Source organism: Prenolepis imparis, unplaced genomic scaffold (assembly GCF_030444845.1).
Source record: "Prenolepis imparis isolate NDT839.2.m4 unplaced genomic scaffold, iyPreImpa1.0 SCAF_10, whole genome shotgun sequence".
NCBI lineage: Eukaryota > Metazoa > Arthropoda > Insecta > Hymenoptera > Formicidae > Prenolepis > Prenolepis imparis.
The window spans coordinates 4252386-4270132 of NW_028141168.1; the positions used below are offsets into that span (position 1 = coordinate 4252386).

General features: G+C 37.3%; 2 protein-coding genes across 3 annotated transcripts; one reads left to right on the forward strand and one right to left on the reverse strand.

Moving 5' to 3' along the window:
* Window positions 1–10467: 10467 nt before the first annotated feature.
* On the reverse strand, window positions 10468–16484 carry LOC145941990 (uncharacterized). Of its 2 annotated transcripts, none has more exons than XM_083048440.1 (4): window positions 16376–16484; window positions 10918–11119; window positions 10617–10825; window positions 10468–10534 (listed from the first exon to the last, which is right to left on the reverse strand). In XM_083048440.1, the coding sequence occupies exons 1-3, from the start codon at window positions 16403–16405 to the stop codon at window positions 10617–10619; spliced, it is 441 nt and encodes a 146-aa protein (XP_082904566.1). In that variant the 5' UTR covers window positions 16406–16484; the 3' UTR covers window positions 10468–10534. The 2 variants fall into 2 exon arrangements, with proteins under 2 accessions (XP_082904566.1, XP_082904565.1); XM_083048439.1 differs by lacking the exon at window positions 16376–16484 and adding an exon at window positions 11267–11846.
* On the forward strand, window positions 12302–14365 carry LOC145942095 (uncharacterized). Its single transcript, XM_083048583.1, has one exon. It carries the CDS (start codon window positions 12305–12307, stop codon window positions 14363–14365), a length of 2061 nt encoding a protein of 686 aa, XP_082904709.1. The 5' UTR covers window positions 12302–12304.
* Window positions 16485–17747: the final 1263 nt, after the last annotated feature.

The following is a 17747-nucleotide window of genomic DNA, read 5'->3' on the forward strand; positions in this document are numbered from 1 at the left end:
GTATATAAACCCTTAATTCTTAACTTCATTGCGGCATACCATCATTAGCATCTCACCGTAACTCTACGGCATCTCATTATCGAGATCCCACCGTAGCTCTACAGTACATAATTTCTGTAGCCTTACGATACTCTGTATAAAGTCACGCGTTTGCCGTCAACTGCGTCGACATACTCAAATTGTTAGTCGCGCATAGAATTATAAAGTAAAAGTTAAATAAAGAACTCTTGTGCTTCAAAACTCGAATACGTTGATTTTGCTAAACATCCCGCGACCGAGGTCCTAGAGAAGGGAAGAAGGCGAACGAGCGTATTACGATCCACTGCCTGAAGTTCACAGTCTATCACAAGGTAAGTACTTATAATTACCCAGACTATTTAACACGCCAATTTTAATTCTAAGTTACGTTAGACTGACAATTCTCTTTCAATCACTACCTTCTCCTAAAACAAATAAACGAAATCCACTGTTAAGCATTGCATGCAGCTAACAGTTTCCCGTTGTCAATCGGTATTTATCAAATTAGAATCCAACTACCTTTCCATAATTTATTCAAGGTATCAATATCAGAAACTAGCAATATTAACGTGTAGAAACAGTACTCTTGATATCACTCGGACGTCGTCCAATCCACACTTTACCTCTAGCCGTTGGACGTACCTTTCGTAAGTCCATACGACTCTCTACCATTTCCTCAGCATCCCGTCGTTGTCGAGCACCCAGCGATAGTGCCTGGTGACAAAGCTCCCCTCAACACCCTGCGTTATTTCCATCGTCGACGATAGGCATCCTTCGTATGCCCGAAGACAACTTCTCATTACCTTCTCTCGCCTAATAATATCGATAACAAGAGACAAGATATCGCGTAAGAATTCTTAAATAGAATTCCAGAATTAATTTCGCTCTGGACGTGGTCCAATCCTCATTTTACCTATAGTTGCAACGCATACTTTTACCGTAGGCACAAGCAACTTTCTGCCATTTCCTCAACTTCCTTTCGTTGTCGAGCACCCAGCGATAGTGCCTGGTGACAAAGCTCCCATCAACACCCTACGTTATTTCCATCGTCGACGACAGGCATCCTTCGTATGCCCGAAGACATTCTCCTTAACCATCGACCTTCCTTTTGAATTTGTATTTAAGATCAAATGAATAGACGTATCGAATATTGATATCTCACTTCCTCAAGCTCACCCTTCATGTTATCTCACGATAGTTCTTATCTAACTCATTATAAGCCCTTCATTCCGACTATATAACCCCTTGTAGATGAGCAACCCGAGAGACAGAAAAGCACGTCGGAAAAGGAGGAATCATCGAGCCGGCTTGAAAACTCGCGAAGCCCGCGTTATATCGACTTTACGCTGGCTTAAGCGTAAAGCACTTAAAAATAAGCCGCGTGTCAAATCGTGTGAAATAGTATCATTTTCTCCCGATACATTGCGTCGCTTAAAAACCTCATCTTCTCAAACTAATACTCCACGAAGCTTAACAAACGAGCACGAAATAACGCCTGTAATAAATTTACCGTCAGGCTTAGATTCATACTCTCCAGAATTAATATTATTCTCTGAATGGTGTCAGAACATACGCTATTTAAAAGAAAATTACACTGCAGATAACCATCAAGAAGAATCTCAATCTAACGATTTAATCTCTCAGCTAAAAACTCAACTCCCCGAGAATTCTTTAGAAATAGATGAGTACGACAATTATCTAAATTATTGATGTATGTACACTTAATCATATGTGCATTAAATATATTATTCTCATCATTGCCTCTACTAATTAATTCAAATGCTACCCAGATCTACTGAATTAGACGTCCAAGGATTAACAAACGATGATGCAAATTCAATTATAAATATAATTATCGGGCTACTAACTGACGTTTTAGAAGGAACTATTGATATCGATCAACTCATAGTCTGCTTAGATAATCTTCATATCCCTGGTGCTCAAATAAGCGTCGAATTCACAGACGATTAAATAAATATCAAATTCATTTTATTAATTAGCCCCTGAATTATTATTATCATCCAGATGAATAAACAACTTCAAGGCTTAATTTGCAATACAATTTACCAATTAATACTCAATTTGATCTATGAATATTTGAATGGTAAAATAACTTTCGATCAAGTCATAACTATTTTAAACGACATCGAAGATATCGCTAATAGATTCGATACTCCCAACTAGTAACTAATACCCCACTCCTGTGACCTACAACATTCCCTAGATCCGTAACCTCGGTCCTAGCTCTCGGCGTCCCAGAGGTATAGCCGGTGTAAGCAGGTTGCCTCACAAAAATAGAGAGCGCCCGTTTTCTCACTAGCCTAGGCATAGAGAGAGAAGGGAGATCACCCAGACGTGACAATCCAAAAAACTTTGGTGGCAGCGGTGGGATTGCCTAAAGGACTGATAAGGATCCTCCTGTGTAAAGGTCTCAGGAATTAATCCTCTTTCGCGTTAAAATTCTAAAGATTTAAATCGAAAGTGAATAACGAGTGTAACTTGAAATTTGATCAAATTGTCGCTGACAAGTGTGGCAACAATTATCGCTGTCGCTGACGAAGAGGGTGGCAACAGACGATTACGATTGAATTTTCAATTATATTCAATTCCTTTCCTAAATGATTATCTTGATTTGAGATTTGACTTAGTTGTCGCTGACGAAGTGTGGCAACAACACCAACTGTCGCTGACGAAGAGTGTGGCAACAGTTGAGAAATAAGTTAAAATTTCAAATACATTTTATTTTCCCTCATGCCCAGGAAAGGCGGGCGTCGAGTTCAAATTAAAAGGATTAATTTCCAGATCAAAGAAACCATCTCCTCTTTCCAAAATCCCCTTCCCTTATTTACCAAATTATACAATTTAACTAATAATACAAACGACCCCGAACCACTATCTAACGAAAATAAGAGTATCGATTACAACCCAACGCCAATAGAATTCGAATGCAAATATCCTGATTACAAAACAATTGAACGTACAGATCCCCGTCGCAAAATCTATAAAATTCGACATCTATTCGGTCCCGATTAAGCGACCGAACACTGTAACTAATCTTATTAATATATTTTCTTTCAGCCTCTTATTTCTCTCTAAGGTAAGTGCGCCATGCCGACTACACGATCGCAAGGTTCTAATCCTCCCTCCGAGGCTGAGGAAGGTGTATCACGATCCGAACTTGAAATTTTTAGTCAAATGTTAACGGAAAAAGAAAAATCACTCAAAGAACAACACAAATTACTACAGGAAAAGACAGACGAATTTAAAGCACTATTACGAGAAATCGAAACAAAAAAATCAGACGACCAGCATGACTCAATATTAACTACCTTAGTTGAGCAAATCTCTCACCTTAGTGCTTTACCCAGACAAGTAGAGATTTTAAATCAACGTATTAATAATAGTCTGACTTCTGATGCATCCAATCAAAGAAGAGCTCATTTTGATTACCTCCCTTCAGAAAACACTCATGCGACTAGTCCCGTCGACATACCTTCTCCGATCCGTTTTAAAGACGTAGTCGATTCTATCCCTAAATACGACGGACACAAAATGTCTGTTTTTCAATTTAGTAAAATCTGCGAACGTGCCCGCGAATTAATACCACAATATCACGAACATTACTTAGTGCAACTTATAATTAATAAATTACAAGGACATGCTTACTCCGCAGTAGAAGGAAGAGAATATAACTCTGTTTTTTCATTAACAAAACAGTTAAAAGCTATTTTCGGTCCAAATAAATCTGTAGATCAGTATCGCGGTGAACTCGCAAACATCTATATGAAACCTAACGAAGATATTTTCGATTATATAGCCAGAGTAAAAGAATTACGTGCAGCTATAATCGACGGAGAAAGCGACTGTTACGGAGAAATCGACGAATCCACCAAAGATACCATCGACCGTAGTGTTAGTACTAGTTTCGTTAACGGTCTCCCTACTGATTTGTTGATTAGAGTTAAATTAGAAGGAGCCTTCTCACTCGACCACGTCCTCGAGACCGCTATAAAATTATCAAAAACTCTAGAAGCAGAAAATGCGCGCAAACGGGCTACTTCCATGCATAGAACTAACATTCCCCCTCGCGCTGATTTCTCGAATAGATCCGGACCATTGCAACAACCAATAACTCATGATCCACAACAATCCTCTCTATCAAAATCATCACGAAATAATATCCCCTTTATACAACCTCTTATCCCAGGACAACCCGGACCTAATTACCCTACCGAGAAAATCTGTCGCTACTGTAAAAACCCCGGACATCTTATTGACGAATGTCGCAAGCTCGCGTACAGACGCTCCCTCGGAAATAATTCTTCCCCTCCTCACCCTTCTACCAGTAACAATAATCAGGGAAACGCCCAGAGCGTTCCGGTAACAATTGGCGCCCGCCGGAACGATGCTCAACCGGGACGCCCTTCTCTTCTCCAACGCGCACCAGTTACTACAGTGCGACCTCTAAGCCCGACTCGTACCTTATCACCAGTATTGGAAGAATAGAAGAAAAAGCAAAACCCCATAGCTTACCCACTGTTGTCCTTTCATCCCCAGATCTTCAGGGAGACTGCCTCTTCATGGTCGATTCAGGCTCTGGAGTAAATCTCATAAAACGACACTGTCTTGATCGAAAAATAAAAATTCGCGAAGAAGATGTCCTAGCTCTTCAGGGACTATCTTCAGAAGTGATGCCGACTTTAGGCTCCGTTGTTATAAATTTTCTTGGTCTCCCTACCTGTTTTCATATAATTCCTGATACCGTCACTTTTCCTCAGGATGGAATTTTAGGAAACACCTTTTTGAAAACACGCGCCGCTACTATCGATTATAAAAATCGATGCTTACATTACGACGATATTAGAATTCCATTCTCAGAGGCAAGTTTTCTCCGCGTCGGACCGCGATCCGTCTCGCCCTTTTTCATTAATATCACTAACCCAGATAAATCATACGGATATATACCTCGCTTCGTGTATAACAAAGATGTATATCTCGGAGAAGCTATAGTCTCTAATATTAACGGTAAAGCTTACCTACCCATTATTAATACCTCTGACCGTGCTTATCACGTAGAGGTCCCTTCTGCCGAATTAGAAGATTTTGACTTTGCGGATACGTCTGGATCCACGATCCCAGACGGTGTCGTCAAAACCCGAGGGAATGAGACGACCGATGGTCCTTCTTCTGAATGCAATGAAAAGGTTAGATACGAAAATATCACTGCAACCTTAGGGCACCCAGTGATTCATAATGATCAATTAGATTTTGAAGACAATTCTACCCAAGTCGTTGCAACCCGAGGGCTCGTAACGACTTCTCCTTTATATATTAATAACCCTTCATATCTCGAAGAAGTTCGCAATGACGAAGCTTCTTGCGATCGCACATCTGCTACCATGCAGCTTCTACGATTAGAACATTTAAACTCCGAGGAGTTCAATAATGTCAAATCATTAATTCATAATCATGCCGACAGATTTCATCTTCCTGACGATAATCTCGGAGCTACTAACGCCACTCAGCATTTCATACCCACTATTAACGAGATCCCTATCCATACGAAACAATATCGATTTCCTCCTGTCCACAAGGACGAGATCAATAAACAAGTTAATGAATTATTATCCAATAATTTAATCGAATATTCTACATCCCCTTATAATTCCCCCGTGTGGATAGTACCCAAAAAATCAGATTCGCAGGGAAATAAAAGATGGCGAATGGTCATCGACTATCGCGGTCTCAATGAAAAAACCATAGGAGACGCATACCCTCTCCCAAATATAACTGATATTTTAGATCAATTAGGATCCGCTAAATATTTCTCTGTTCTCGATCTAGCCTCCGGTTTCCATCAAATCCCCATGGCTCCTAAAGATGCCCCTAAAACCGCATTTTCAACTCCATACGGTCATTATCAATTTAAAAGAATGCCTTTCGGTCTAAAAAATGCTCCAGCGACTTTTCAAAGATTAATGGATAATGTTCTTTCTGGATTACAGGGTAATGAATTATTCGTATATATGGACGACATAGTTATTTACGCCAGATCTCTAGAAGAGCATGAAATTAAATTTAATAAATTGATGCAAAGATTAAGAAACGCGAATTTAAAATTACAACCCGATAAATGCGAATTTCTACATCACGAAGTAGCGTACCTCGGTCATATTATCGGAGATGACGGAGTCAGGCCCGATCCAAAGAAAATAGCATCTATAGTTAGATTTCCCCCTCCGAAAAATGAAAAACACATAAAACAATTTCTAGGATTAGCTGGATACTATAGACGATTTATCCCTCAATTTTCCAAGGTCGCTAAACCACTCACAGACCTACTAAAGAAAAATAATACGTTTAATTGGCAACAAAAGCAAATAGAGGCTTTCGACATTCTAAAACGCTCTTTATGCTCTGAACCTATACTTCAATATCCCGATTTCACTCAACCTTTCATTTTAACAACCGACGCATCCGGATATGCTGTCGGAGGAGTACTCAGTCAAGGGCAAATCGGAAAAGATTTACCTATCGCTTATACCTCCCGCGTGTTAAATAACGCCGAACAAAATTATTCTACTATCGAAAAAGAATGCTTAGCCATAGTTTATTGCGTCAATCATTTTCGACCTTATTTATACGGAAAGAAATTCATTATTATTACTGATCATAAACCTCTCGTATGGTTACATTCTATTAAGGACCCTTCCTCCAGATTATGGAAATGGAGAACAAAATTGGCTGAATACGAATACGAAATACAATATAAGAAAGGGAGTTTAAATAATAATGCAGATGCTTTATCCAGAAATCCACCTATTAATCTCGCCATTCCTCTATTCGTAAATCACGAGTATGATGAACCTCCAAACGAATCATTAGTCGAACCTGTTTCTAATAACCCTAATATTTATTGCGAAGTTATTAAGACTCCTCCACCTAATCCACATCCTCAGGAACCTGACGTAATAGTAGAAGAATATTCCAGTGACGACGACAGCAGCGAAGACGGCGACAATAAACGAAGAACAGTTATTGACCTACGCGAAGGAGATCACATATATGAAGAAGTACTCCAACTCGCAGAACCACGGGAAACAGATTTAATTCTAGTAACCGAAAGCCGCGACTGTTTATTAAGACAAAAAGACGATCACGTAATTTTTATTCAAATGGATGGAACTCCTTATGATAACGGCGCTAAAGAATATCAACAAGCAAATTTACTACCTGTATATGAGAACCTCACGTTTGAAAGAGTAAATGTACAAACAGTTAAATCAAAAACATTAATATCCATTCCTATAAGATTAAATAATCGTTCGCGCTTAGAACAACAAACGTTAAAAAATTGTATGCGTTCCCTTTTAGATGCCGTAACCGAATTACGTTTAGCCTCCTTTAGTATCAGTAAAACTGATCGTTTCGACGATATACCATGGCGATACGTGATTAGCCAAATTCAAGAATTTTTGAGAGAATTACCCATCCACATTACAGTCTGCGAAAACTTAGTTCGAATTCCCCCTGCCGAAGAACGCGAAACGCTCATTATCGAGAATCATTCCTCCGCTCACGGTGGTCATAAAGGAGTAACTAAAACTTATAACCGATTAAGACCTTATTATCATTGGAACACTATGAAAAAAGATATACAGCATCTTATTCAGAGGTGTCGTCAATGTCAGTTAAAGAAATTAACACGTGTAAAAACAAGACAACCCATGGTAATTACAGATACACCTAGGGCCGCATTCGACAAAGTAGCTCTCGATATAGTAGGTCCTCTCCCTATAACAAATTCTGGAAATCAATATATATTAACTATGCAAGATTTATTGACTAAATATTCTGTAGCCGTTCCTTTAAGAGAAGCTAATTCTTTATCCATTGCTATTGCACTCACTAGAAATTTCATTTGCATATACGGCGCTCCTAAAGCCATCCTTACGGACCAAGGAACTAATTTTCTCTCTGGTCTCATACGAAATTTAGCTAAAATGTTTAATATACAACACTTTAAAACTACCGCCTATCATCCTCAATCTAACGGTTCTCTTGAAAGATCACATCATGTACTGACAGAATATCTTAAAATTCAGGTCCAGAAAGAGAGAGACTGGGATAGTCATATTAACATGGCAATGTTTTCTTATAACACTAGTGTTCATGAAGGAACTAAATACCCACCATTTGAATTAATCTTCGGTAGAATAGCCCGATTACCCTCCGCTCACCCACCTGTCGAAGGAAATCTAGAGACTACCTATCGAGATTATCTGACTGATTTATTTAACAGAATACATGACACACAAGAAGACGCACGCAAAAACCTCATAAACTCTAAAGAACGAAGTAAACATTATTACGATCGAAAAGTTAACGAACAAAATTTTCAAGTAGGATCCCGTGTATTTTTACTAAAGGAACCTGCAAAAGGAAAATTCGCCGACCAATATACCGGACCCCATGAAATTATAGAAGTTCTACCGCAGTGCAACGTCAAATTATTAGTCAAAAATAAACCCAGAATTGTTCACGTTAACAAGTTAAAAATTGCACATGTTGAACCAGGATAAAATAACATGTATCATCTTTGTTTACAGATGTTGGCAGCGCCAACGAAACATTATTCCAGGGCCTAAAGCAGTTATCCTCTTTAACAGCTCTCCATCGTCTGTGACTACGAACTGCCCCTAAGGCCCCGGATCAACTTCAGGTGGAAACAGTTCTCCTTTTTATCAATACTGTTTTACGGATCACCTGACATCTTTTATTAATTAACTAATTAACAAATTTTCCATTTCTAATAAACCATCTTAATTTCTGCTTAAATGCAACAACCGTACTAAATATTTCCACTTTATACGCATAAAAAAAAAACTTTAACAACAATAAGTACTAACGCTATACTTACTAATTGCAAAATGTGCATCGGGAAGAATTTTAAATACAACCCACATCCCTTGTTAAAGCATTTTCCAGAACTATATGAAATAAAATGCCTACGAATATCTGGCTACCAAGCTGAAGAAAGTGGCAATAGACTTTGTATTAAATGCTATAACCACACAACCCCAAAGGGTTATAAACATATAATTGGTCACGGAGTTATAGACGGAGATATGAGCCCTGCCGACTGTCAAATCTGCAGCAGCGAAATAGCCATAGAAAAACGCTCTGTTTTACAATGTAACGATTGCTTTATCGCTTATATAGAATTCATGAACGCCTTTAAAACATACTATTCTAACAAAATCGCACTTCTAGTTCTGGACACTGCTACCCTGGATGTTCTTTACCTCTCGGTGTACGATAACAACACTGGCTTCGAAATTGAATTGAGAACCCCAACCTAATAACCAAATAATCTATTTACTAAAACAAAATCTATTTTCTAACATTTACATACTCCTATGTAACCTATATTCTAACCTTGATGAGTTATCTAGTCATAACTAAAACAATTCTATAAACGGTCTCTAGCTTAACATTTATTAACCAAATAAATCACTAATCTATAACAAAGTGTAGAATAAATTATATCTTTATTATAACCTTATAAATACTTAAGTCCAAGGCAAATGCAATTCCGCGTAATTAACTAAAATTAGGAGATACAGTAACTAGTTATACTACATTTCGTTAAACGTACAGTCTAAAACGTAATATGAAAATTATACGCAGCATTTAATCATTATTAGTGTTCAAATTTATAGAGATAATACATATATATATATTAAATGATAATATATCGTTAAAATTATATAAAATATACATTCTATATTACTACTTTTAACTCTAAGTATTTTAATACTTAATGAAGACATTGAACGAAAACATTTTGGAAAATATACTATACTTTAAGTAACTTTAAAATGTCCTATCTATTTAATCCTAATACGATAAAGTGTCCTATCTATTTAATCTTATATATATAAAATGATAAAATGTCTCTTTATAGCTTCCTTCGATCTTACTACTATAATTATTCTGGCGAAACAATTACATTACGACAAATAACTAGTCTTAAGCAAATATGGCTGACAAATATCTGATTTATTTAATCTTGATCGTAGATAATAAAGTGCTCGTCCTATTTAATAAATAAAAAAAAAATAATAAAAAAAAATAATAAAATATATATATACGATAATTAATACGATAATAATATAACAAAGTGCATTCTTAAGCTTCTTTCAATCTTATTACGAATCATATATATATGGATTTAAATCATAAGAATATATATATATTTTAATTAATGAATCTTAATCATAAACAATAAAATGCTTCTACGGTGTTTCCTCTAATCTTACGAGTATATAAAGTACTTATGAAGGCAGTATGAAATAAAATAACGCAGTTTCTCGATAAGCATAATTTTAATAATTACGTAAAATACATACGATAATAATTATTATAAAAGAACTATTAAAAATATATACGAACATTTGCGATCACGCGCGCGCTCTTCAGAATAACCTGAATCGATGACGCTATCAAGGCAGTTCTGAAACAATGCACAAAAATAATGTAATGTCAAGCAATGAGATAAACCCAAGGCAAAACAAAGTAAAAGAAAGCTTACTTACCTAATTCTTATAGAATCCCGCTTGGCGTAAAACTTCTTCACGGTACTCCGCGTTTTCAAAATCATCGTACCCCGCGTCCTCACACCTCCTCACCGGCGCCGCGAAATCGATCATTCTCTGCACCCTTCTTTCAGCACGTAGTCTACTCATCTTCACTACGTTCTTCCACAAGCATACCCTCCACGGTGGTCCACAATCCCAGTCGTCCTCTAACAAACAAATAAAGGTTACATACATCGAATTATCAATTATATATTAACAAACCGCGTCATAAAAAAAAAAATTTTTTAAAAGAACTTACTGAGCATCTCATCGGTGATCAGAAATCTCTCTCTGAACAATCTCTCCTCCTCGCTCCATTCCTCAAATAATTTATTCAGGGAGAAAATATCATCCCCTTCCTCCTCCAGGAAAGCCTCCCAGCGCCGTCTCTCTTCGGCTCTCACTCGCCGATCTTCGCGATCCTTCTTCGTGTATTGATACACAGAAAGAATAACGTCGGGCTGAGAAAGAAAACCCTTAATTATTATATTTCCCTATCTCGATCGCCCCGTTCCAAATTATTAAGCAAATATCAAATATCATTAATATCAGAGGTAATAGCATTAATAATAAAACAGACTCATACACATTCATGAATAACTACTTACGTTCTCCTTATCAAACTCCATCACCAGAATTATCGGTAATCGCCTGATCACCACCCTCGTTTTCGAATACGGGACTTCAATTTCCATTATAAATTTTTCTTTTCTCACAACACTCTTACCACTGCAAAAACTAAAGTGCGACTGTGCGATTCTTCTTCGTTGACCTGCACGTGGAAAACCATTTTCTTTTTCCTCCCATTCCCCCTCTACTCACATACACTTCTACCTATGATATGTTTACGACTTGACACGCCCTTTCTAACTTACCAAAGACGTTAAAACACAACCTTTCCCAGCGAAAAACTACACATATGGATGCAATATCAGACCCTCGCAGCTTGGCGGCCTGATTCAGAGAACTAACAAAATACGAAAGCGTCCTCGAAAAAAATAATAACAAAAAGAGAGAAGAGAATTTTTTTTTATCATTAAGCATCTATGTAAGTTAATATAGTATATATTCCTCGCTACGATAAGCTTCACCCTAAATAATTAACATCTACGCATTGGTTCTAACTGATCTAATTAAAGTAATTTTAATGAAATATATATATCTTAAGTATAGAACGTACATATATACCCAAGTACAATTCTTATATCTTACTCAGTTGCAAAATAAAGTTATAAGACATATAGCATATATATATAAAAAAAAAAAAGGAAAAAAATAATTTACATATTCATAATTTTAGAATAAAACGTGCATATAATCTATTATAATTCCATACTTTACTCGGTGACAAAAGGATACCTCATATACTATATATATATATAGATATATATATAAAGAAAAAAAAACCCAAAAAGCACACAAAAAAAAATAATAATAAAACAATATATATATATTTACGTATAATTAGAATAAGAATATATATATATTCAATAATAATCACATATATATATATATCCTACTTGATTACAAAGCTATAGGAATACAAACATACACATATAACCATAATTTTAAAGCAATATCACATACACGAACAATTAGATTAAGAATATCTATATATATATACTTCACTATGCATTATTACAGACATGTTGTCGTACTTCGCGATTCTCGTTCTCGTTAATCCGATTCACGCTCTTATTGGATTCGATTGTGGCGGACAACACCTGAATATTACTTCGGTATCGTTGCTCGATGTTGGAGAATGCAATCTTGATATACGGAAACCCAATTCGACTGACGTCTACATGCAACTCTTACAACTCTCGGACTACAATCATGCAGAAGTCATCCAGTGCAAGGTGGAAATATCACGGACAATTTACCACTGCGGAATGCACTCGCATGTCTCCATAGTCCATAACGGAAAGGCAGATTATATCCACGAAACCGGATATACAGTGTGCCGAAGGGCATTCCAAGATGGAACATTCTCTCTCGGAGATAGCAATATCATTCACGGACTAAGAGCTAATCAGACTACTTATCACAGTCTCACCTTAGCCGGACGCACTAATAACGACGGAACCTGCAAAGGCACTCAGTACTCCGACCCTTACGGAACCTGGGACAACGTCGTTGTTCAAGCCGTCGTCAAGATCTCCTTGAGGACATCGCACGTTCCCGTACAATTAAACTCCGGAAAAATAATATTAAAATCCGGAACCATTTGTCTCTTGAGCGAAGGATTTTGCATCGATTCCGAAAACGGATACTCGTATTGGAAATCCTTGCCAACATCTGCTTGCAATTTCCATCAATATGACGTTCTTTATGAGGGTTTAGCAACTAAAATTACAGATAATTCAACTAACCCTCTTTCTCCAATTATTTATAGTCTGACTACGCAGGACGTCACGTTCGCACTTACGAAGACAAAAGAACAACCCTTGTGCGGATACACTTTATTTCGCACAGAGCACCCTAAGCTCTTTATCCTAGAGACAAAGCAAGGCGATACCTTCGCCAGCCGAGGTATCATCCCCGTGGACAACCTGGATATATTCACATATATGAATTCTAAATTCGTGTATGTGGAAAAACACATCCGACAACAAATGACTTCATTATATTATAATGTTATGCAACAAAAATGCGAATTAGAAAGACAGGTAATCACCAACGCCCTGTCTTTCGCTACTCTTCAACCAGATGAATTCGCATATCGCCTTATGAAAGGACCCGGCTATATGGCAGTTACAACCGGGGAAACCACGCACATCGTCAAATGCATACCTGTAGATGTTGTAGTAAGGAAAACAAAGGAATGTTACACGGAATTACCTGTAACCACCCGCAACACTTCCTTGTTTCTCACCCCGAAATCCCGGATAATTTCTAAATATGGAAATCAAAGGGAATGCAGTTTTGAATTACCAACTATGTACCGTATCGAGGATACATGGGTTCAATTTACACCTGAACCTCAAATCAGACAGTTACCTCCGCAACAATTAAAACCAATGACGACATTAACCTGGGATTATTTGACGCCAGGAGCCCTCGCTGTCAGCGGAATATACTCCGAAGAAGATATAGAAAAACTGAGGGATCACATTATGTTCCCCGCAGAGAAACCCGCTCTTCTAAATACAATTGCAAGAGGAATTACGGGATACTCCATTAACTCCGACGCTGTCTCCATGTATAATTTATTGGACGAAGCCTCTCTCAATAAAATTGCCGAGAGTGCCGCCTCACGAGTATGGACCGGATTTATTTCATTCGGATCCGCAACCGCTGGAATCCTTGGCATTCTAATAATTATTCGCATCATAAAAGTCTTCGTCGATACAGCTATTCACGGTTATGCCTTACATTCCGCCTATGGATGGAGCATGCATTTGGCTGGAGCCATTTGGAGCTCTCTCACTCATCTACTACTTCATCTCGCACGAGGACCTGTCGATAGGACCGATAATAAAAAACCAGCCAAGGGACCACCGTCACCTTCTGCTCCTGAAGACCTCTCCAGGGAACCTACCGTAATCATTAATGGGTTTTCAAGACCAAATGATAATGCCTCATCCAACATCGAATCAGCAACTACTAATAATGTTTCTGATATTAATTCATATCAGAATTTAAGAGATCGTTTAAAAGATCTCGAACAAATTCCTTCGAATACATCGCAATTTGTTCTTAAATAAGGGGGGAGGTGTAACGTCCCGTCATTTTCGCAAAACCATATTTTTGCGCGCTACTGTTTTTCCTGCGCCAATACTTAAAATTTAAGGATAATTAATGATTTTCCTCTTTACATATAATTGTTTAGACTAAAATCAAGCATTTATATTATTAATTACTAACCATACCAAATCTAGGGTCTCCAGTTATCTAGTTCTAACTAGCCGCTACCAGGAACTAGCGATCCGACCAATCAAACGTCATCCGAGACCCCTGAGCGTATACTTCAACTAACCAGTTATTATTAAATGAAACTAACCCTTAGCAATAAGAATATATTTTAATCATGACTAACCCACTTATATATGAATATTCAATATTAATTAAACAATATAATAATATTATTTATGGAATCAGAAACATAATAACTTGTCGAACTTTACTTAACAATTTAAGACTTATAGTAATGAGTTTTAGAAGTATTTTAATCACTGACAGAATTATTATGAGGAAGGTTCCATAAATCCTTATCTTGCGATGCATTGTAACGACAAGCCTGCGACAAGCATTCGATGAATTACTAAAAGTGTTCAAACACTTAATATTTTAAGATTTCATCCGCAATTATATTTACGAAGCCTTATTTCAGTCATTAAATGATTTCGATAACAAACCCAAGATTATTAAGATTTATTGAGTAAATTATTAAATGAAGAGACTTATAAATAAGGCCCAAGTGGATATAATTAAAGAGAATATTTTATTATAGAATTAAGTCAAACGAGAACAAGAAAGTCTCGATATTACGTTATGGAATCATAATTCTATAATTTAGAAATAACTTAATCTTACCCTATTGCATTAAACTCAAGTTTTATTATAAATTATCAATCATTAAGAATTCCAATTAATAACATAAAATAAATTATATAAGAAATGATTCCATAAACGTACAAATGAATATTTGGCGAACTACAAGAAACTTTAACATGTATCTATGCGCAGACCCCTCTAAAATCAGCTCACAATCAGCAAGTAATTAAGTGCCGATCGTAGGTGACAAGCCGCTTCCGTCCGTTATCTCCCTCGCGTTATCGGATGCTAGCGTTCAAACCACAAAAGAATAATAAATTAGACACTTCTTGGAATCGTCGCTCCTCATCTCAAGCTCACCGCCTAACTTCGATATCCGGTCCAGATTATCTAAAACTCGTAAATTGATAGTTGACACCTAGAGCGTTCGCTCCTGCGGGTCACCGTATCGTGACCTCTTAGTACAATTTATTGTGACATATTCCAAGAAAACGTCTTTCTTAGAAATCCCCACCAAAAGGGAATTGCACACGACACTCAGATTTTTCTCTATTTGATGGGTATATAAACCCTTAATTCTTAACTTCATTGCGGCATACCATCATTAGCATCTCACCGTAACTCTACGGCATCTCATTATCGAGATCCCACCGTAGCTCTACAGTACATAATTTCTGTAGCCTTACGATACTCTGTATAAAGTCACGCGTTTGCCGTCAACTGCGTCGACATACTCAAATTGTTAGTCGCGCATAGAATTATAAAGTAAAAGTTAAATAAAGAACTCTTGTGCTTCAAAACTCGAATACGTTGATTTTGCTAAACATCCCGCGACCGAGGTCCTAGAGAAGGGAAGAAGGCGAACGAGCGTATTACGATCCACTGCCTGAAGTTCACAGTCTATCACAAGGTAAGTACTTATAATTACCCAGACTATTTAACACGCCAATTTTAATTCTAAGTTACGTTAGACTGACAATTCTCTTTCAATCACTACCTTCTCCTAAAACAAATAAACGAAATCCACTGTTAAGCATTGCATGCAGCTAACAGTTTCCCGTTGTCAATCGGTATTTATCAAATTAGAATCCAACTACCTTTCCATAATTTATTCAAGGTATCAATATCAGAAACTAGCAATATTAACGTGTAGAAACAGTACTCTTGATATCACTCGGACGTCGTCCAATCCACACTTTACCTCTAGCCGTTGGACGTACCTTTCGTAAGTCCATACGACTCTCTACCATTTCCTCAGCATCCCGTCGTTGTCGAGCACCCAGCGATAGTGCCTGGTGACAAAGCTCCCCTCAACACCCTGCGTTATTTCCATCGTCGACGATAGGCATCCTTCGTATGCCCGAAGACAACTTCTCATTACCTTCTCTCGCCTAATAATATCGATAACAAGAGACAAGATATCGCGTAAGAATTCTTAAATAGAATTCCAGAATTAATTTCGCTCTGGACGTGGTCCAATCCTCATTTTACCTATAGTTGCAACGCATACTTTTACCGTAGGCACAAGCAACTTTCTGCCATTTCCTCAACTTCCTTTCGTTGTCGAGCACCCAGCGATAGTGCCTGGTGACAAAGCTCCCATCAACACCCTACGTTATTTCCATCGTCGACGACAGGCATCCTTCGTATGCCCGAAGACATTCTCCTTAACCATCGACCTTCCTTTTGAATTTGTATTTAAGATCAAATGAATAGACGTATCGAATATTGATATCTCACTTCCTCAAGCTCACCCTTCATGTTATCTCACGATAGTTCTTATCTAACTCATTATAAGCCCTTCATTCCGACTATATAACCCCTTGTAGATGAGCAACCCGAGAGACAGAAAAGCACGTCGGAAAAGGAGGAATCATCGAGCCGGCTTGAAAACTCGCGAAGCCCGCGTTATATCGACTTTACGCTGGCTTAAGCGTAAAGCACTTAAAAATAAGCCGCGTGTCAAATCGTGTGAAATAGTATCATTTTCTCCCGATACATTGCGTCGCTTAAAAACCTCATCTTCTCAAACTAATACTCCACGAAGCTTAACAAACGAGCACGAAATAACGCCTGTAATAAATTTACCGTCAGGCTTAGATTCATACTCTCCAGAATTAATATTATTCTCTGAATGGTGTCAGAACATACGCTATTTAAAAGAAAATTACACTGCAGATAACCATCAAGAAGAATCTCAATCTAACGATTTAATCTCTCAGCTAAAAACTCAACTCCCCGAGAATTCTTTAGAAATAGATGAGTACGACAATTATCTAAATTATTGATGTATGTACACTTAATCATATGTGCATTAAATATATTATTCTCATCATTGCCTCTACTAATTAATTCAAATGCTACCCAGATCTACTGAATTAGACGTCCAAGGATTAACAAACGATGATGCAAATTCAATTATAAATATAATTATCGGGCTACTAACTGACGTTTTAGAAGGAACTATTGATATCGATCAACTCATAGTCTGCTTAGATAATCTTCATATCCCTGGTGCTCAAATAAGCGTCGAATTCACAGACGATTAAATAAATATCAAATTCATTTTATTAATTAGCCCCTGAATTATTA

Bases quoted from the DNA above. Each gene is read 5' to 3' on its own strand.
- LOC145942095 (XM_083048583.1), top strand. From the start codon at position 12,305: ATGTTGTCGTACTTCGCGATTCTCGTTCTCGTTAATCCGATTCACGCT.
- LOC145941990 (XM_083048439.1), bottom strand. From the start codon at position 11,353: ATGGAAATTGAAGTCCCGTATTCGAAAACGAGGGTGGTGATCAGGCGA. The intron at 11,120-11,266 runs GTAAGTAGTTAT...TTTCTTTCTCAG, and splicing joins TGGAGTTTGATAAGGAGAAC to CCCGACGTTATTCTTTCTGT. The intron at 10,826-10,917 runs GTAAGTTCTTTT...TTTGTTTGTTAG, and splicing joins GATCACCGATGAGATGCTCA to AGGACGACTGGGATTGTGGA.